We start from the raw sequence: 20,265 nt of genomic DNA on the forward strand, positions 1-20,265 counted from the left end.
TCCATATTAACTGATTTTAATATTTTAATAACTCTTTGAGGAAGGCAGAGCACATATATATACTTATTTATAGATGTAAAATCTGAAACTCTGAGGTCAAACTTATAGTTCTGAGTCTCATACCATTTCAGATCTTCTCTGATCTTAAGAGAAACTACTGTTTAATGCAGGTAAGTTACACTGTGTGTCACATGCCTGATGGATAATATAGCAGACTTTTCCAAGCAACAAATAACCCCATGTATACCCCATAACTTATGTTATTCTCACTTTGATCACTTAGATAACCTTAAAAACCATTCCTCTCCTTCACCTCCCTCACGTTCTCACACAGGTAATCTTCTGGCAAGTTCTCTCCCCTTTTGGGTATCAGTGCTAAAAGAAGTGAAGCATTTTGTGAAAGGCCCTGGTCCTAATAGCTATATTACTCTGCTGGTTGAGAGTCCTCTCTGGATTCTTAAAATTCTTCAGAGCTGAAAAATTTCCTCATTTGAGGTAGTCAAGGAAATACTATCCTGGGTTCACAGAGAAAGAAAGATCAATGAAGTGAAGAGATTATGCTAGAACCTACTTTATCCAAAAATATGAACACTTGTAGAGAAAGTTTCTACTTAAATTTTTGTTCTCAAGGACAAATGAAGTATCTTATTCAAGAATATATTTTGTTTGGGTTTAGCACATTATTAACTATTTATAAATACAAGTTACTAAGTCGGTTGTTATGTAATTGGGACACCTATAAGTCATAACAAATGATGAGCAGATCTTGAGGGGGTAATTCTCAGAAGAGGAAATCTGTAACTCAATGCTTGAAATTATTGTAGGATGTAGCAACACCTCACTTCTGTACATCTGACAGTCACACTTTGCTTGATGAAACATTTTATAAATTGATTATATCTCTAAGCTAAAAAACCTTGAAACGCCAAATTCAAAACGAAGCAAACAAACAAAAGAGTGACTTTATAATTATTTTCAAAATCTTTCTGAGTAGGAAGTCTGTGTGTATTAATACATAGAAATGTGTGGTGGCATTTGTTGTTTATGTGCTTGGTATGCAAAGAAATTTATGGTACAATAAGTACATTTTTGAGAGGAAAGGATAAGTGTTAAGCTTGCTGGGATTTTTTATTATTGAAAACCTATTGTATGATGTAGCATAATTTAGAACCCTTGGATTTAGAGTCTGAGTACACATTGTTTATAGTAAAAAAGTATATGTAAATCACTATACATACACAAAGAACAATATATTTTCATGTTTTCTAACCTTTAGAGATTGGTCTTACATGTTTTTGTCAGAAACAGTAATTGTACATAAAATTAAAAGATAACAGATGACCTTTGAGTGAATATGGTGACATTTCTCTTCAGGGACTTTGCCAATGTCATATACTGTCAAAGGACAGTTTATTTTTCTCCATAAATTATGTATAACTATTTCTAATGTTTTACCATAGTGACCCTCTTTCTGAAGCATTACTCTATTTAAAGAGGGAAAAGTAGAATCTTAAGTACATAAACATATTCTAATTTCATGTTAGAATCAAATTATCCAAAACATTAGGTACAAATCTGGATGAGTCATTTTTATTTAGCACTAATTTCTAAAATATTTAGATATTAACAGTATTATTATATTTAAACAAATAATTTAATACCATGAAGGAGTAGCCATCCATTGCTCAGCAGAGCAAACTGGTATCTAAAGAACCCAGTTCTGTCTGGAATTCAGTATAAGAATTGAATATTATCCATTCACTCACTCAATTTGCTTGGTTCTAAGAACTGTGTAAAAGTGCTGTTCCAGCTATATTACAAGTGTAAGACACAACTTTCATCTTCAAGAAGACATATCTTTGGGGGAAGATAAAACTAAGGCAAGTGAATTAATTTAAGAGAAAAAACTTCCGAATGAAATAATTCATGGTTGATTGACATGGAGAGACTGCTCACTGTTATTTGGGTTTTGCATACCCAGAGAGAAGGAAGAATGTCTTACTGGTTGAAGAAACAGCACCAGCAGGGAGGTCATTTAGCATGGAGGGGCATTGAATTCCTCTTCATGACAGAAGAAAAGAGAATACAATTATGTGAAAAGATAAAACACTAGAAAAAATTACCTGAACAAATTCTTGTTCTCAAAATAGGAATCATCTGACACATCTTTAAAACTGATTTTCATGATTATTTTTAAAGCTTTTCAAAAATTAATCCCAAAAGTTGCTTAGGCAAGCTGTTCCAGAGTTTATCAATCTTTTTATTAGTAATAACTATGATTTCTTAAGTCAACACTTTATATGCATTGAATAAAATAAGACATTTGTAATACAGAAACTAGCATAAATTACTCAATAAATTATTCTCTCATTTAATCCTCACCCATCGTCAGACTCCTGCAAGATTCATTTGATCCCATCTCATGTTATGTAAATCTTCTGCTATTCATATCCCCCCATCTTTCAAATATTTAGACACTTAGAATGCTTCACCATTGTTATTACATAAGTAAAAGTCCTAAAGGAGTCTTTTTAAAAATTGAAAAAAGAAAACCTATATCTTTCTACATAGAAGTTTATACTTTCCAACTTATTTTCCATCATATAACTACATTTAGATAGTGCTTACATTACAGTGTGTCAGACATTCTTCTAAGCCCTTTATGTACAGTAGCACATTTAGTCTTTGACAATCCTGGAAAATAAGTATTCACATTCTAAAGACGAGAAGGTTAAGAAACTTACCCAAAGTCAACCTGATAGTAGTAAGTTGTTTAAGGTTTAGTATAAACAATTTGTAAGTCCAGGATTTTGTGAGCAATTTCTTCTACTTGAAAAACTTTCACTGACTTCTGTGCTTCATTCTACCACTTTCCTTCTATTTATGTACAACATAGTTTCACCCCAATACTGATTTCATCTAATGTTCATGACATCATTCACTACATCTTAACCACTGTGAAACACTGGTTTGTGAGCAGAGAGAGGGCAAGTGTTTGCAGTGTAACTCACTGCAGCAGCTATACAACACACACCTCAATTGCAGGTAACTCATGTAAAGGAATTGATCTGTGCAGTCTTGGGTGTTCTGTTTATATGCAGGCCATTGGCTGGGGATAAGTATGTATTATCCAGACTTCCCTAAATCTATTTTCCATTGCCTTAAATTTTCACATAATTCAAGTGAGATAATACATGAAAAAGATCATACTCTAGTTTCTGTATGTCAGTTCAGGCTGTAACAAAATACCATAGACCAAGTTACTTAAATAACAAAAATTTAGTTTTCACAGTTCTGGAGTCTGGAAGACCAAGATCAGGGTTTCAGCATGGTCAGATTCTGGTAAATCTTTCTTCCTGGTTTGCTGACAGCTGCCTTCATACCATGTCCTCAAAATATCAGATAGAGAGATTGAGAGAGAGAGAGAGAGAGAGAGAGGGAGAAGAAGCTAGCTCTATGGTATCTTTTCTTATAAGGGCACTAATCTCATCATGAGGGCCCCCACCATCATGACCTCACTTAAACCTAGTTTTCTCCCAAAGGCCCCCATCTCCAAATACCATCACATTTGGGTTAGAGCTTCAACATATTAATTTTGAGGGGGACAAAATTCAGTCCAGAGCAGTTTCTTACTGCTTTTCTTTTTCTTTTTAAAAAAGAAAATCCTATTTCCAAAGTCTTAAATATCCTATATTAGTACATTCCCCGCAAAGAGATAGGAAATTAACTAGAATTGCTAAATATCACTTGATTGTGATGCAGAATAACTTTTAGGAAAACTAAACTTGAAAAACTATGCTCTCTAAAGGTGATAATCCCAGTTTTACACTTATTTTTGTGAGTTTGATTTCATAATTTTTGAAACATTTTATTGCTAAACTGAAATTTCTCCACGAGTTTTAAATCACTTCTAATATATATATATGTATTAATATAAACTCCAAAATGAATGCAGAATATCAATATAACTGGCTTTATTGTTTAAGTGTCTGTTATCATACACTCCAGTATTATATTTTGTTTAAATTTATTCTACTCTGCTCTTGATTATTTGTCTTGACATTCCATGACTCTGGTGGTTGTTACTAGGGAACTACACTTGGTGTCTTTTGCATAAGAAGCACTTGCTTCTTTTCAGTAATTCATCTTTTTCTATTCATTCCAGCTTTTCCAACTCTTCTATTTTTCAATATTAAAATTAATTCTACTCCTGAACTCTGCTATTTAAATTGTTTTGTACATAGTTTTTATTAGATTTTAGTAAAAATAAAAAAGTAAAAATTTCTTAACCTCACAAATAGGTGAATTAACATGTTTGTTATAGTTCATGTCCTTAGAGATTTATCATTTTTAAAAATTATAATTAATAATCCAAATTTGGCTTTGAAAACATATTTATTTTAATAGTTAAGGACAATCATTTTCTTTTAAAAATGGTCTCAGAAATGAATTTAAAAATATTTACATAAAATGATTTTCATTCCAATTCTTACCAAACATTTTATTAAAACGACAAATCATATATAATAAAATACTTATTGTAAAATAATTTTAAACTTGGATTAAAAACTGTGCAGTGTTTTTGATTTCTCCCTGCTTTGATCTAAAAAATTAGATTTTTCTAATATCTAGAAAGTTAGATATTCTTTCTTTAGAATTTTCACTTCTCTTTTATGGGGACAAAACATGATAGACTAGACACTTGATGGTAGAAATCCCCAGTGATGATTTCAGAGATAGAATTATATAATTTAGTACTTCTCCATGTTAAGATTTTTAAATAAAACTATACTTTAAGGTTATTTTCTACTCTTCTAAATATCAGAAATTACTAATCCTTAATATTTTTATGTAACATGATTTTCTCTTCAGAGTCCTTTATTGAAAGTCCAGTAACCCTAACTGAAAGATGTTATGCTCAGAAAGGCTTTTTTTGTTTGTTTCTTTGTTTTTTCTTGGCTGCACTGCACGGTTTGTGGGATCTTAGTTCCCCAACCAGGGATTGAACCCTGCAGTGGAAGCATGGAGTCCTAACCACTGGACTGCCAGGGAATTCGCCCTCAGAAAGCTTTAATTCCACAATATTCATGTTTTATGCATTGTCAAGTAGAAAAGATTTCTAATATATTGCCAAATCTATTGGAATTTACTCACCCCCATGTTAACAGGCTAACTCCAGCAAGTCTTGGGCTAATGCTTGATGATGAATAATGGCCTTTAAAGACACATGATGTATTTATCTGAGTGATAAGGCAGACTCAGCCATATGTAAAGAAACTTCGGAAGGCTGCACTTCTTTTTTATTTTTTTTCAGCTTCTTTTTTTTTTTTAACATCTTTATTGGAGTATAATTGCTTTACAATGGTGTGTTAGTTTCTGCTTTATAACAAAGTGAATCAGCTATACATATACATATATCCCCATATCTCTTCTCTCTTGCATCTCCCTCCCTCCCACCCTCCCTATCCCACCCCTCTAGGTGGTCACAAAGCACCAGCTGATCTCCCTGTGCTATGCGGCTGCTTCCCACTAGCTACCTATTTTACATTTGGTAGTGTATATATGTCCATGACACTCTCTCACTTTGTCCCAGCTTACCCTTCCCCCTCCCCGTGAAAAACAAATACCGTATGCTAACTCGTATATATGGAATGCATTTCATCTTTTTATTGCTATGACAGTAGGAAAGGGATGAGAGAAAGGGTGTATGAGTGATTCCCATTGGGACTTAGCCACTTAAATTATGTATAATATTATCTCTTCATTGTTCAAGTGATCCTTATCTGATCCTCAATCTCAGTCACTTGTTTTAGATGCTAAGAATAGAAATTAATTAAGGACAAATTTTAGTTCTAAAAGTTATGGGGGGAAAATAAAAGGCGTAACCAAAAATGTTAGTGTAAAAAAAAATACATTTACAAGTAGACATGCAAAGGAGCATCCTCTATAATCATATTATCTTTGAAATCTTAAAAATCCTAGGACTATATGTTGACTTATTTTTTTGATGAGATGAAGGCTAAAGGTTGAAATCTTTCCTTTATAAATAATAAAAGTATATGCAGAACATTCATGACTAGGGTCAAATAAATATAAATGTTATGGATTGCTTTCTCTGAAAGTAGTATTTATATATATAAATGCATTTGAAACCAGTGAAAATATATTCAATAATGAACATGATAAAGTTAAATTATCTAAAACAAATTCTAACAGATCAATTTGTCTTTGTATAAATTGTACAAAAAAGGGGGATGGACTGCATATTATCTGAGACTCTACTATTAAAGTGAAGATTTTAGGCAAAGTATACAAAATCAATGAAATCTTTCACCAAGAGTGATCTACATCTCGTGTCTTTCTCCAATCCATCCACTATGTACAGATATCTTATGATTCATATATCAGTTACAAAAATAGTTTCTGTAGCTGCATTGGTCTGCAGCATTACAACTGAGCAGGAATGAACACCAGCCTCAGAAAAGAGAATCTGTCTTCAAAACATCTCAACATTAAGAATGAAAATAAGAAAATAAAATGTAAGGATGTATAGAATTTAAAAATTCAGTTTGCATCCAATGAAAAAAATTTGCAATAAAAGAAGAGAAATAATATATGCTCACCAAGAAAAACCATTTTTTTCAGACATTTAAATGGAATTATTATACTAAAATGAGGAAAATATTATCAAACTATCACGTTTTATTGTCAGTCATATAAAACTGTTTAAAATATATACTAAGTAAGAACAGAGTGGGATTAAACAGGGAGTGTAGTTAAACCAAAGTCACAATCAGTAACAAAACCCTTTAGGAAGAAATAAAAAGGAAAATCTATGATAGAAAATCAAATCATCTAAAGGGATGATAAACTTGGGAAATATAACTAAAACAAAATGTAATTTAGTAAAATTATAAAAATAGGAAAGAAAGAATGACATGTATGCAACATGAAATATGGAGTTGCTACCAGTGCATAATTGGATTTTTCAAGAAAGAAAATGGAAAGAACAGTTGTTAATCAAAAGTAGAGTAGAAAAAAAGAATTCTTAAGCCAAAAAACAAACGAACTTAATCTGAATTTAATAAAAAAATAGGTTTGCAAATGAAGTCAAATTCTGACTAGAGACAAACTACAAAATATATTCAGCTAAAATATCAAAATATAGTGGAGGAAAAAACCAAATATTCTGATAGCAATCATGCAGAAAATGCAGGTCATTTAGAAAATTGAATGATTTCAGATTTATCTTGGAGTAGAAGGAGGCAAAACAAATCCAAATGATTTCAGATTTATTTGGTAGGAAAGGGAGGCAAAACAAATTGTCAAAACACTGACAAATTGTGTTGTATTATTATTAATTCAAAAAGATAAAAACCCAGAATTCTTTAGCCAGTTGAGTGTTTATTCACAATAAAATAATACTCAGATATTCAAGGTTCAAGGATGTTGTTATCATGAAATTTTCTTTTGACAAGATGTGTGCTTCATTTGATCAAGGGGTGATGATATGAATATCTTTACTGTCTAATTTTAGGTAAGGAGAAGCTGTAAAAGGAACTCTAGATATTGAGATGAGTAACGAGACCAAACAATGTCAAAAGGAGGATGGTGGCTAGTCCATTTAAATTTTTGATGCATTTCTGAGATCATCAGAATCAGGACAAAATTGTCATTATTATTCACAAACACTAACTAGAGCAGTAGAAAAAAGAAAATATAAAACTAAGGAAGTTTGACAGTCAGGAAATAAAAATGAAAAATATGATCTTGACAAGTACTAGATATAATGCTTTATAAAACAGAGTGCAAAATATGAATGGAATAAAGAAAAAGGAGTCATAAAGTTTAATGAAAAAGTAAAAATATTTTAAAATATTAAAATGTTTCAAAATATTAAATATTAAAAATATTATTTTAATGGGAAATAGCATTAATAAAAATATGTAGGTCCTATATCAGAAAACTACACAATTTACTAAAAGACACTAAAGATTTAAATAATTGAAGTGTCGTACCATTATCCTGGAAAATGCACTATATAAAAGAAGGCTATCTGTAAATTAGTACAATTCCAATAAGCAATCTGTTGTATTTCTGTTCCTTGCAAAAATATTCTGAACCTGATCTAAGACTTCTCCACCAATGCAGTAAAATGATCTTTAAAACTAAAATATTAGCCTAGGATTGCATATGTAGACCCCTCACATGGAATAGACTAGAATATACAGAAACACATAAAATGGGTAGACATTTAATTTATGGTAAGTGACAAAAATATTGATGAAAGAAACAATGTGGGAGACAATGGTCTGTCACAGAAGAATTAAAGTCATATTTTATGCTTTAGCCTCAAATCATAGACCAAAATACATTTTAGATAGATTAAAATAAAATAATAAAAGTGTTAGATGACAACAGAAATCTATATGTGTATAATCTTATGATGGCAAAAGCATTTCAAATCAGGATCCACAAGTCAGACATCATAACACAAAACTTTGATAGATTTGATTACATAAAATAGTAAGACTTATCTATGGCTGAAAAAGACCAGAAATGAAGGATATATAAAAAGAAATTGCTAAAAATGTTCATCTTTTTATGGAGAGAGCTGTTAAGGCAGAAATTTTGAATGGAAAAATGGTCAGGCTGTGTAAATAGGCATTCCAAAATTAATGCATTAATATGGGAAATAGTATTTAGACACATTTATGATGTTAACTTATAATTTACTAACAAAATATTTAACACTTTTCAATATTAGATTGACAATTTTTCTTTTAATTATAGTATCTGTTGGTAATACTGTATGGGAACTCAGGTGCAGTTGGTGGAGGATGAATTTGTAAAGTGCAATATAATTTGGCAATGTTTATCAAAAGTATTTTTAGAATGTTTGTATCCTCTGATCCAGCAATACTACTTCTCAGAATTTACCTTTAGGAAATGACAGGTACAGATGTACAAACAAGAGTGATTTTTCAGCTCCCCAAAGGAGTGCTCAGTTCTGAGAGATAATCAGCAAATAAAATGGATATAATTTATGACTATCTGTATTTGGGAACTTGAGCAGGAGGTGGAATTTGAAACTGATTCTAAATTATCTAAGCTAGGAATAGGAATAGGGAATTCAGAGGCACAGCAGATTTATTTATTTATTTTTTTGAGATTTACAGCCAATGCCAGAAATTAAGGGAAATACAAGAAATATATAATAGAAAGCTAAATTAACAATAGCTGCTGTAACAGATTTACTTTTTTTAATGCTCAGTGTTTTGAAAATAAAGCTCTTTTTTTCCCCTCAAGTAATTTGGCGATGCATATATTCTTAGTTTGGCAATAATTTTCTTCCAGGTGGAGAGTCAGTGACCCATGGCCTGACCTATTCTTGTGGTTCTCTTATTTTCAACTTGCATCTCCTGAGATCACTCGGGAAGGTTACATGTGGGAGGCATTTATTGGCTGGGCTTTCTTTCAGTTGTCTAGAACACAAATCACATGGTTAACATTCAACTGCCAGTGAAGCTGGTAAATGTCTAGCTGTGTTCACTGAAAGAATAGGAAACAAATTTGTCATTAGCTAGAAATCTCTGCCCCAATATAGCCTTCTGATCAACAAATATTTTTACACCTTCTTTTTCTCCCATCAACCATTGCTAAACCCTGTCCAAAGAGATAACCTCAAGTCCCATCAAGCCACTGTATCCAACTCAAAGACCAAGATCCTCAAATATGCACAGTTCTCTTCATCATCTCTGGATATGTTAGTCCAGGGACAAATGAACCAAAACACAAGTTTCAACACTCTTCTCCATCCCATACACAAAACACAATGATAGAACAGATTCAGGAAAAGCACTCCTTTAAATAAAGGCTCTCTTTTGGAAATAGAAGAAAAATAGGGAACACTTGAGTAGTCACTGATCCATAATAATTATGAAAATATGCCAGAGTGGCATGAAAAGTTCCCTCTGCCTTGGCAATAGTTATAGTTCTATGAAGAAACTAGATTTTCTTCTGTTCATTCTTTTTTGCTTCTACAATTCTGCCTTACAGGAAGTTCAACCTTGTCAGTCATACTCTGTGGCCACATCAGAAGTGGGTGTTTGGTAATATGCCTTCTATGGGGACGACACAGCTTTTATAGGCCACTTCTTGCTTTCACCAAGTTTGGGAGTCCAGAGGTTGTTTGATGTTTCAATTGTCAGACTTTTCTTTATTTTTCTTTTCTTTTCTAACTAGGTATATGCTTCTTTGGCACAATAGTTCCATTAAAAACACAGTAGACTCCTAATATATTTGTCAGATTCTTGTTCCTGTAACCACACTTTAAGACTTTCTGAAAGTGGAATTGCCAGGCCTAATTTATTTCTTTACTCTCTCTCTCTAAATCTCTCTTGTAGGCTATAAGCAGCTCCCATGAAATTATGCACACAATGGACTTTGGAGGATAGGCAGTACACTTAACCTGACTTTTGCCATAGGGCTGAGCCTTAGTATGTTTTGTTGCTCAGAACCTCAGTTTTATCTCTTATTGTGCAACTTTTATAAATAGTTGATTTTCCAAACTTTTGAGTACTCAAAATATGGGGCTTTCTTTGATCTTTTCATTTCTGCTTGATAACTGGCCATCCTCTACTGGTCTCAGCTCTTTCCTATAATATCTTACTAAAGGCAGAATGTAAAAGTATATCATTAATCTAATCTTTCCAACCACTTCCTTTAAAGTTACAAGTGCAACAGGCATTTAATCCTCAATGTTGAGTATTCATCTTTCTCCTTCTATCAATAACACAACACAGTTTGTAAACCCCCTTCTTCTTGAAGTATGATCTTCCCTTTAATCAACTAATGTGTACTCTCCAGGATCTCTTCCTAGCCCACTTTTCTCTCCTTCTCAGTCTACTCTGCTGGACGCACTTCTTTCAGACTTTAAGTATGGGAGCTTTTCAGGTTTCAATTTTCAGACTTCTTCTCTCTATCTAGACTCTCTCCCTTGGGGAGTTCCTCAATTTCCTTAGCTTTAAATAATATTTATATAATGGTAAATACCAAGTTATAATCTCTAACCCCAGTGTTTCCTATGACATAATTGCATTTTTTAAATGGTATAGTTGTATTTGTCACATTAAAAATACACACACACATATTTTCAGGTGGAGAAGAGGAGAAAGAAAAGGCATGTAACTATACAAAATCATATATGTGTATTTGTTTATCCTGTTTCTCCCTTAAAATGGAAACTCAGTGGCAACAGTAATTTATATGTCAAATGTTATATTCTCCAACATTTTGTACATTATAGGCACATAATAAATATTCGTTGACTAGATGACTGGTGTAATACACATTAATAAAATTTTATTTTAATGTGCTAGTTTTCAACATAACTCATTCTAATGCAGATATGTATTCTGTGTCTAAATAACACACTAACTAGGACAATATTTTTCTGTTTTCTAGATCCCAATGCTCTGGCTGGCCAGACTGGCCCTGATCATGCTCTTATAGGAGGAATTGTGGCTGTAGTTGTATTTGTCACTCTGTGTTCTATATTTTTGCTCGGACGGTATCTGGCAAGACATAAAGGTAGGTTATATTTAATAAAGCATTCTTACATTTGGCAAAAAAAAATTCTAAAGACTAGCTTCATCATGAAATATTATGTGAGTGCGTGCGTGTGCGTGTGTGTGTGTGTGTGTGAGAAAGAGAGAGAGAGAGAGAGAGAGAGAGAGAGAGAGATGGGGGGTGAAAGAGAGAGATCTAACTACTAAGTTGTTGTTTCAGAGAATTCTTGACTATTTTACTCAATGTTAAAGCTGGATTGGCTATCAAAATAATACTTAGCCAGTAGCCAAAAGTCACAGAGTAAATCATTGGCTCAGGAAAAAAAAAAGGAAGCAAGTTTGTAATTTATCTCTAGGACTGAAATTCAACTCTAACATTAATCATTTGGTAATGTTTCTATTTGTAAGCTTATGGACACACGTGTGGCCGTATTAGTGAGGAAAATATGTGATTTTTCACAATGGTCTAGGTAGCAAACTATTGATATAATCTACTTTTAAATGGAGTTACCAAAATAAATGGTGACCCGTTTGATGTGATCATTATCAACATCTTAACAAAGGGCCCTGATTGCTACAGCTGCATGGATCACATGGTCTGAAGCCATCATTAAAGAAATCAAAGTACTCATTACCCATTCCAGTTTGGCTGTTGCCTCTAGTTAATCTGACCACAGCTTCATCTACAACATATACTAGAATACCGAAAGAAAGTGTGCAACTTTAGAAGGGTGAGTTGTGTGGTTTCTTACGACTCAGAATATGTTTCAACATATAAGCAATCTGGCATAAGTTTCTTCCTAAATGAATGTAGCTTTAATACTGGCTATTTTACCAGTCTGATAGAACTAACGTATTTTTCTTCCAATACCCACAGGAACATATTTAACAAATGAAGCTAAAGGAGCTGAAGATGCACCAGATGCTGACACAGCCATTATCAATGCTGAGGGCAGCCAAGTCAATGCTGAAGAGAAAAAAGAATATTTCATTTAAGATGCAGGCCAAGATTCTGAATTTTACTTACCACACTGGCTGCTGGAGAAAACTGGCTATCATCTTTCAGAATTCATTTCTATCATCTTCTGCTACCTTTATTAACTTCCATACCGTACTGCTATCAGTAGCCAGTGTATACCAACAATCAGCTGTCGAAAGCATCATTCTTTAATTACTGTACCATCCATAATGCAGGACATTTCTTACTGCCTAAATTCCACACCATTGCTCTTTTAACATACAGTGCTTGAATATACAGCCTTAACAATGTTAATCATCTCCTTGGATCATGATATTGAATTGTTTTTATACATTGAAAAAAATGTATGCAGAGGTTTTTTTCCCCTCATTTTTTGTCCCCTTTAAATCAAAGACCTTGTCAGTTTACCATTGGACAGCTTTCACAAGTAACAAGATTAGGTAAAGACCTAATGTGCTTAAGTTCAATCAGATGTTAGAGGTTTACGATGTTTTCTACATGTCTATATTCAAAGACATGTTTTGGAAACATATGCCCTAAAAGACAAAAACTGAAAAAGACTACTGTAGTATAGATTCTGGAATGTTTGAGATTGTACTGGTAAAGCTGTATCAATTCACTATTTAAAAATTTAGTATTTGATACAGGAGCCATGTATATGGATTGCAATCAGGACATGCTATCTTATATAATTATATAGATCTTACCATTAGGTTATTTTAGCTTCATATACCAATAAATTGTTACAAACATTTTACTGTTTTGGGAATCACAAAACTTTCATTCATTTCTCTAATTTGATTCTGTAATTTATTTGTTCCACAAAGACTCACCTGCCTAAACAAAATTGAAATATCCATAGGGCACAATTTTGAGACATTTTAGTATCTGTATATAGTGCATATAATAAATCCAATTAAACATTATTTGATACATATTTAACTTTTTTGGCTGTAGGTAATTCAGTCATGAGTAAGCATTTTCTAATGTCCATTATATCTCTTTAGATATTACTTAAACCAATATAATAAGTAGGTAACATGTATTAGTATTTTTGTCTGTATGTCCTAGCACTGTTCAACAACAAATTTTTCTAGTTCTTGTTAATTTTTATTTGTTATACAATGGAAGCACAATGTTATAAGGAAAGGTAATTTTAAGCTAACAACCAGTGCACAGCCTCAGGTTTTAAATTACAACCACAGTTGAATAATAATCTAAAAATAAACTCTTAGTTTGCTAAAAATTTTCAAATTTTAATTTGGCAGTTCCAGAGCTGCTTACCTATGTTGGTTTGCCAAAAAGAAGTGTTTAAGATATGTTTTCTGTATAAATGAACTAATTCTTTATATTAAATTCCTGTCTATGCATTTTGTGAGGTACAAACTTATGAAACAGTGAGTGATAGAGAATTTCTGCCATGCTTTTAACTCCAAGGTGAAAGTCTCTTTCTCTGGATTATTTCTGAAATTTTGGTGTATTTAACCATTTAGAAATGCTGTATTCTTAAATATGACACAGAGTCAATCTAAAGTCATATTATTTCTCCTAGTAAAATACGATACTACTAGATTAGTGCTCATTAGACTTACTATATGCTAAAGATTAAAAATCCAGTTAGATAAAAATTATTTTCCCATTAACAAGCACTGCACCTTTAAGAAGAACACACATATGACGATATGGTAGCTATACTTGCGACGTCTGAAAGCATGATGGCCTCTGGTTTTAAAAATATTATTTTGGAATTTATTTTTGGGAAATGAGAATGGTTGAGTATGACATCATGTATTAATATCAAATGAAAGACAAGGGTGCTGTATCTTAGATTATTTATCAGAAAAGTATAAATCTTTTAAGGACAACGTTAGAATTTTTAATTTTTTTTTGATCATTGAAGCATATATCTTGTTGATTTCTTACAAGAGAAAAAGGACGATGTCAGTCAAGCAGCACTTTTTCAGAATATACAGAACATAAATAATATGATGTGGTTGAGTGTTAACATAATAAATCATATACAGTATGACATTTTAAGGAAATAAGTCTGCATTGATGTGATTGCATGCTTGTTTTTACAGTTCATTCCATACCATCTGTGGAAAAATGCAATAATATGTTAATATAGTATGGTAGTTTGAGAGAATCAGGTAGGTGCTACTAGACACATTGAAACTAGAATAGGTTTATAAACTGTTCATACCTTTCAATGCATAATCTTTAGAAAGATTCCACAAAGCAAAATTCATCCTGTTATTACAAAAGGGAAAGGTTCTTATTACAGAAGTAAGTTGTATAAACTGCATCATCAATTACTATTTAGAGCCTAATTTCAGGATGCATTTACAAAATTGCTACTCTTCATCGATGTATTTACATCCCTCTTCATTTCATCTGTATTCTACTTGGCTCCAACTGCTAAACTGTTGCCTAAATAACTCAATCATTATTTATAGCACTGCAAAATTAGAAATCCAAAGTTGGTTACACTTCAAGACTTTTGATTCTTTTAACCCTTTACAGTAGTATAAAAACTCACTGGAACTCTGTAAATGAAACTAACTGGTATATTATGATTTGTGAGCTCTAATCAAATATTTTGACAGTTAAAATAGATTTGAATTACGTATCATTTCAGTTACTGAAAGAAAACAGCAGTGGTATTATATTTTCCTATCTTAATTTTTTTTTTTTTGATTTTCACCAAACGAGATAAATTGTAAAAATTCTGTTCATTTCTATAAAAATCAGAAAAAATATGAAATAAATTTCTAAATGGACCATGCGAATTGCCATGACTGAAACATACACACTTATATGCCCAGAGAGCCATAGCCACAGAATACAATGGAAGGCGTGTGCACACACATACACCCCGCTAGTAGAATATGGAACATTATTCTTTACCAAAAGTAGCTATTCTCTGCCAGTGTACTGTTTACAGTGTAAATTGTCCTCCATCAAAAAAGTGTAAACAGCATTCTTTTTTTCTTGCTTCCATTTTTGAGTGTCCTAGATAGAACGATTATCAAAATTAGGGAGAAAAAGGAAAGTTTGTGAGTGCAAGGGCAAAGATAGCATGAGCACAGTAGTGTGTGTGTGTGTGTGTGTGTGTGTGTGTGTGTGTGTGTGTGTGTGTGTGAGAGAGAGAGAGAGAGAGAATCCAACTTGTTTTCTTTTACCAGAGAATCCAAGAAGCAGTTTAAGGAACCTGACATTGGAGTTTAATCTAGAAACTGGATGACCTCATATTGATTCAAGATACTTAATCTTGCATTGAAACCCCACAATTAAAATAACAAATAGAGAAAGAAAACTAACTTTCCTAAATATGGCAAAAGAAGCTAACACCTCATTTATTTTTATTTCTTTGTAAAAGTATAAATATCTCAATTAAAGGGACAGGCTCACTTGTAATTATGTACTCATGATTGTAACAGCATTGAGATTCCATATAGGCCCATGTACAGCAGCTGTTTGACGGTGATGGTTCTTCCATGTAACATAGCAGTTATCGTGTAATTTAGTGCCACTTATTGCAAAGTGTTACCAAGGGGAACATTTAAAATACTTTTTCTTTTTCTTTGGATATAAGGATAATTGAATGAATGATAAATATGAAATTTCATGTTACATTTTTTAATTGTGGAGAAAATGCAAAACCTCATATCTTACTGCAAATTCCCCATCACATTGCTAATTACTTAGAGCCCTCTAAAAATGCCCACTATAATCCCCCTTTGCAAATGGTAATCTGTGAAGAATATACAATACAAAACAAAAAAAATTAAAAAAAAAACAACTGGCAACCACAGCAGAAATAAATGAAAAACATAATGAGAATTACTGAGTAATGCTTTTTATTAAGTGGCACAAAGTACACACTAAAAACTATGCAAAATATAGGTAACTACAGTGTACGTACATGTAAGTATCCTGTACTTGCTGTGTATGGATGTTGGAAACCCATGTAATTATAATATGCATTTTGAATATTGGGAAAGAGGAAATCTTAGTGTAGATAGTAGTACTTGTTTTGAAATATACACTGGCAATATTGAAATACACTCAGTGCAATATCTGCTATTCTATTGCTGGATACTTAATGCAAAGGGATTTTTAAAAATTCTTCAACAAGATCTAAAAGGTTGCTAATCTCCACTTCCTGCATATTAAAGCATTAATTAAAAATACAAGTGACATAACATGTTAAGTTTTTCTTAATCATTAACGTGACACAATAAAAGTATCTGACCTTGTTTTTAGAGTTACTGGAGAGAAAGGGATAACCTGAGTTTTCAACTTTGATGCATATCTAATTGAATTTGGGATTCTTAAACTTTCTTTGAAATGTGTGTATGTTTTAATGGATTGTGGTACTTTTATTACAAGTACAAATTTATTCAATCAAAGAACATAGGTTACCTTTAATAGTTAGAGTCACTATATCTTAATGGAAATTTTTATATATTTTCTTTTTCTACTCATTCTTCCCTTTCTCTATTTCACCCCAAACATGCCCTTTGCACTTATACCCTTCCAAAGGCAATGGATTGAAAGTAGCAAGATTATAAAGAGAGCTAAAGGGGACAACATGTAAAAATGGGTTCTAAACTCATCAGCATTTTTATGTATTCAGATATTAATATTGAATGCAATAGTTATTGGATAGAGCTGGTAAATTTTCTGCCATGCATACTTACAATAATCCTTCTACCTCTCACTTTTAACATGGGCTATGATACTTCGAAATAAATAGAAGAAATAATTATTTACAAGGTATCCCAGGAAGCACTCTTTTGCAACTATCGTAACAGTCCTCTCCCCACCCCCTGGGAAATCTCAAAAGCCAACTTTACTTTCAGTGTACTCAACGGTGTATGGATCTGCATTTGTTTTTCCTCTTCTGTCATTAACTTTTCCTATAAGCAAAATACAGTAACTTTATAAGGATGGTTCCTCACGTGACTATTTACTATTTCAATGTGATATAATTGTGTTGATTTTAAAAATAATTTAAATGGCAACACTTTGCAGTCCAAGCTGACATTTCATTTAATATTTAAAATAAACAATTTCTTATAAATTAATGCTATGCTTTTAAGTAAATATATGTGATTTATTTTTCCAAGAAGTGTTATCTATGTAAGACAAATATTTAAGCATTGAAAAATGCCTCCTCATTAACAAATAATCCCTGAATAATGAATGCAAAGTATTGCCACAAATATCCACTTTATTTTGGCTACATAGACATAATATGAATTCTTCAAATGATGTAATTTAATTATTCTAAAAGGAAATGACATTTTGAAAGCAGATTTTCCTTTAGGAAAAAAGGATACAAAAATTATCTCAAATTATGATGCTGAATCTATAAAATATGCTTAAAGTAAAATATATCTATGTTATGTGGTTATGTTACAAATAATATTTGGTGTAATCTTTACCATCTTTTCCATATATATATATAAATGTATGGTTATTTTGGAGAGAATGGGCCCAAATGTGAAAAAGATGTAAAGAGAAAACACTATTTTCCCCTATGAAATGTACTGTATATTTCAAAAGAAGAAACTTAAAAGATATTTGTAGATTGCAGGGGCAAAAGAGAAACCTACCAGGGCTCAGCACTTAAGCACTTTTCCCACATCCAGGGTCAGAAGAGCGGTGATTCCTACACGGACTTTTAAGTGCAGTATGAAATGCCACATTACACTTCTCTTACACAGAGTACTGTCAAACCTCAAATGTTTTCTTTCTTCAGATGCTTTTCCTTTTACATGATACTAGTAGACACTTTTCTCTTTATACTTGCTGATAGTGAAAGTTATATGCAATAAAATATGTGATGGTTGAAAGCAGTGGTCACCAGTTGGTTAAAAAAAAAACTGTGAAATGTAAACTGAATTGTTATCTCTTTATCCTTTTTGCTTTTCTTTGTGTTTCTAACGTATTGATTGAGTCTCATAAATAGAAAGGAAAATAATTTAGAAAAATTTCAAAACTAGTACTCTTTCTCCTTACAAATGTATGAAATTAATCTCTTTACATATTTATTTAACTGTACCTGCTGTACTTATTGTAGATTCAATGATGCAGTTAAGTAGTAACCCAAGGATTTATGAGTTTGGATTACTGACCTATTTTCTTCATATTCAGTTCACATCAATATTTGCAAATTGGTTGTTTAGCTTTTTATTCAACCAAAAAATATTCCCTCAAGAAAGCTCCATTTTTATCATAAATATTTCAACATAACCAACATCGGAACAAGTCTGCCATGTTAAAAAGAATTTAAAGACTTATCTCTGAAAATGGTACCCACAAATGCAGGTGTTCCCAGTAATGTAGCTTCAAAAATAAAATGTTCTATTCATATGACATGAAATTCATAACTTTTGGAAGGGTATATTTATGACAGCATAACAATAAATTCTGTGCTGAAAAGAAGATGCACCAAAATCACACATACTGCACAGAAGATAAACACAATTATTGAATCTACTGTTATCATTAACATTTTCAAAAACCAAAATGCATATTGTAATAGGTACATGACACTTGCATGTTGATTTGCCTATATACTTACAAAGTATTCAATGTGTACTTAGTGGCGCTTAAAATATGTCATGTACAACTCATAAACATTCTTACAGGGTTCCCATTTGCACTTCATCTTTCAGTAAAGTCTTGTCAGAAAAAAATTGTCTGATACATATGGGAAAATAAAATTTGAATTTTAGTTATCTGTTGGACATTACTGAATTGTCTATTCATTTAGTTCATTTTCTTAGGGTTGTTAACAGACATTGAAAGGTGGAATTTCTTTTATCCCACTGACAGATTATGAAAGATGTTACCAAACATATTCCTTTATGCCAAACATTATTTTGCATATCTTTTTTCAACTGCATACATTATCCATTCATTTTAGATTTCCTCAGTGATGCCCATTTTCTTTGTAAGTTTCTAAATGGAAGTTTTAAAAATTAATCAGTAATAAAATGTTATTTTATTTGTAGAACATTTAATCGTTGCTCCTTGGAATATATGAACCTTGTAATACGCTAAATAAGGGTTAAAAACAAATGTTGCTGACTTAAGGAAATTTGCTTGAGATTGCCAAAATTCCAAAACTCTGTAAAGATAATTTTACAATCACTTCTGTGTGTTTATTAATGTTGACTAGGAACAGAAGCAAAAGTACCTAAACCTTTTTTTTTTAAATTTTCACACTCTAACCAGTATTATATATTTCAACTACCTAAGATAATGCAATTAATAATATATCCATCCTAAGCTTATGCCAATAAGAATTTGAGATAAGCTTTTAAATTTATGGAGGATTTTCTTTGTGTCTTTGGAAGTTCACTTACCATAAGGTATTTTATAGTCTACTTTAAATAACAGATTTTGTTATACAGGGTAAGCCAAAGGCTGTACAAGAATTAGTGTTTGGGTCTGATATTTGTGTTAGACCATGAAATATTCCATTAAAATTTACCTGTAAATACAAGGCGAGATTTTGTATCTGGTTTATTTTATGAAATAACATTTATTTATTTTAACTCATTTTTCCTAGCAAAAGAAACCCTGCGATACATGTTAGCAAATTTGATATTGTGTGGAAAAGCAATTTCAGCACTGAAAGAAAATGACATCTGAAGTAACACACTCATAGACACGATTCTTTATTTCTTTTAAAGTTACACA

General features: G+C 32.0%; 1 protein-coding gene across 2 annotated transcripts in view; it reads left to right on the forward strand.

Moving 5' to 3' along the window:
- CADM2 (cell adhesion molecule 2) overlaps positions 1-16,248 on the forward strand; it is a 1,062,587-nt gene extending 1,046,339 nt beyond the window's left edge. For both annotated transcript variants that reach the window (XM_060010480.1, XM_060010481.1), the window contains 2 exons: positions 11,467-11,592; positions 12,448-16,248. In XM_060010480.1, coding sequence (XP_059866463.1) covers positions 11,467-11,592; positions 12,448-12,566 — 245 coding nt within the window. In that variant the 3' untranslated portion in view covers positions 12,567-16,248. The remainder of the gene's footprint in view (positions 1-11,466; positions 11,593-12,447) is intronic.
- Positions 16,249-20,265: the final 4,017 nt, after the last annotated feature.

This window comes from Delphinus delphis, chromosome 4 (genome assembly GCF_949987515.2).
Source record: "Delphinus delphis chromosome 4, mDelDel1.2, whole genome shotgun sequence".
Taxonomy (NCBI): Eukaryota; Metazoa; Chordata; class Mammalia; order Artiodactyla; family Delphinidae; genus Delphinus; species Delphinus delphis.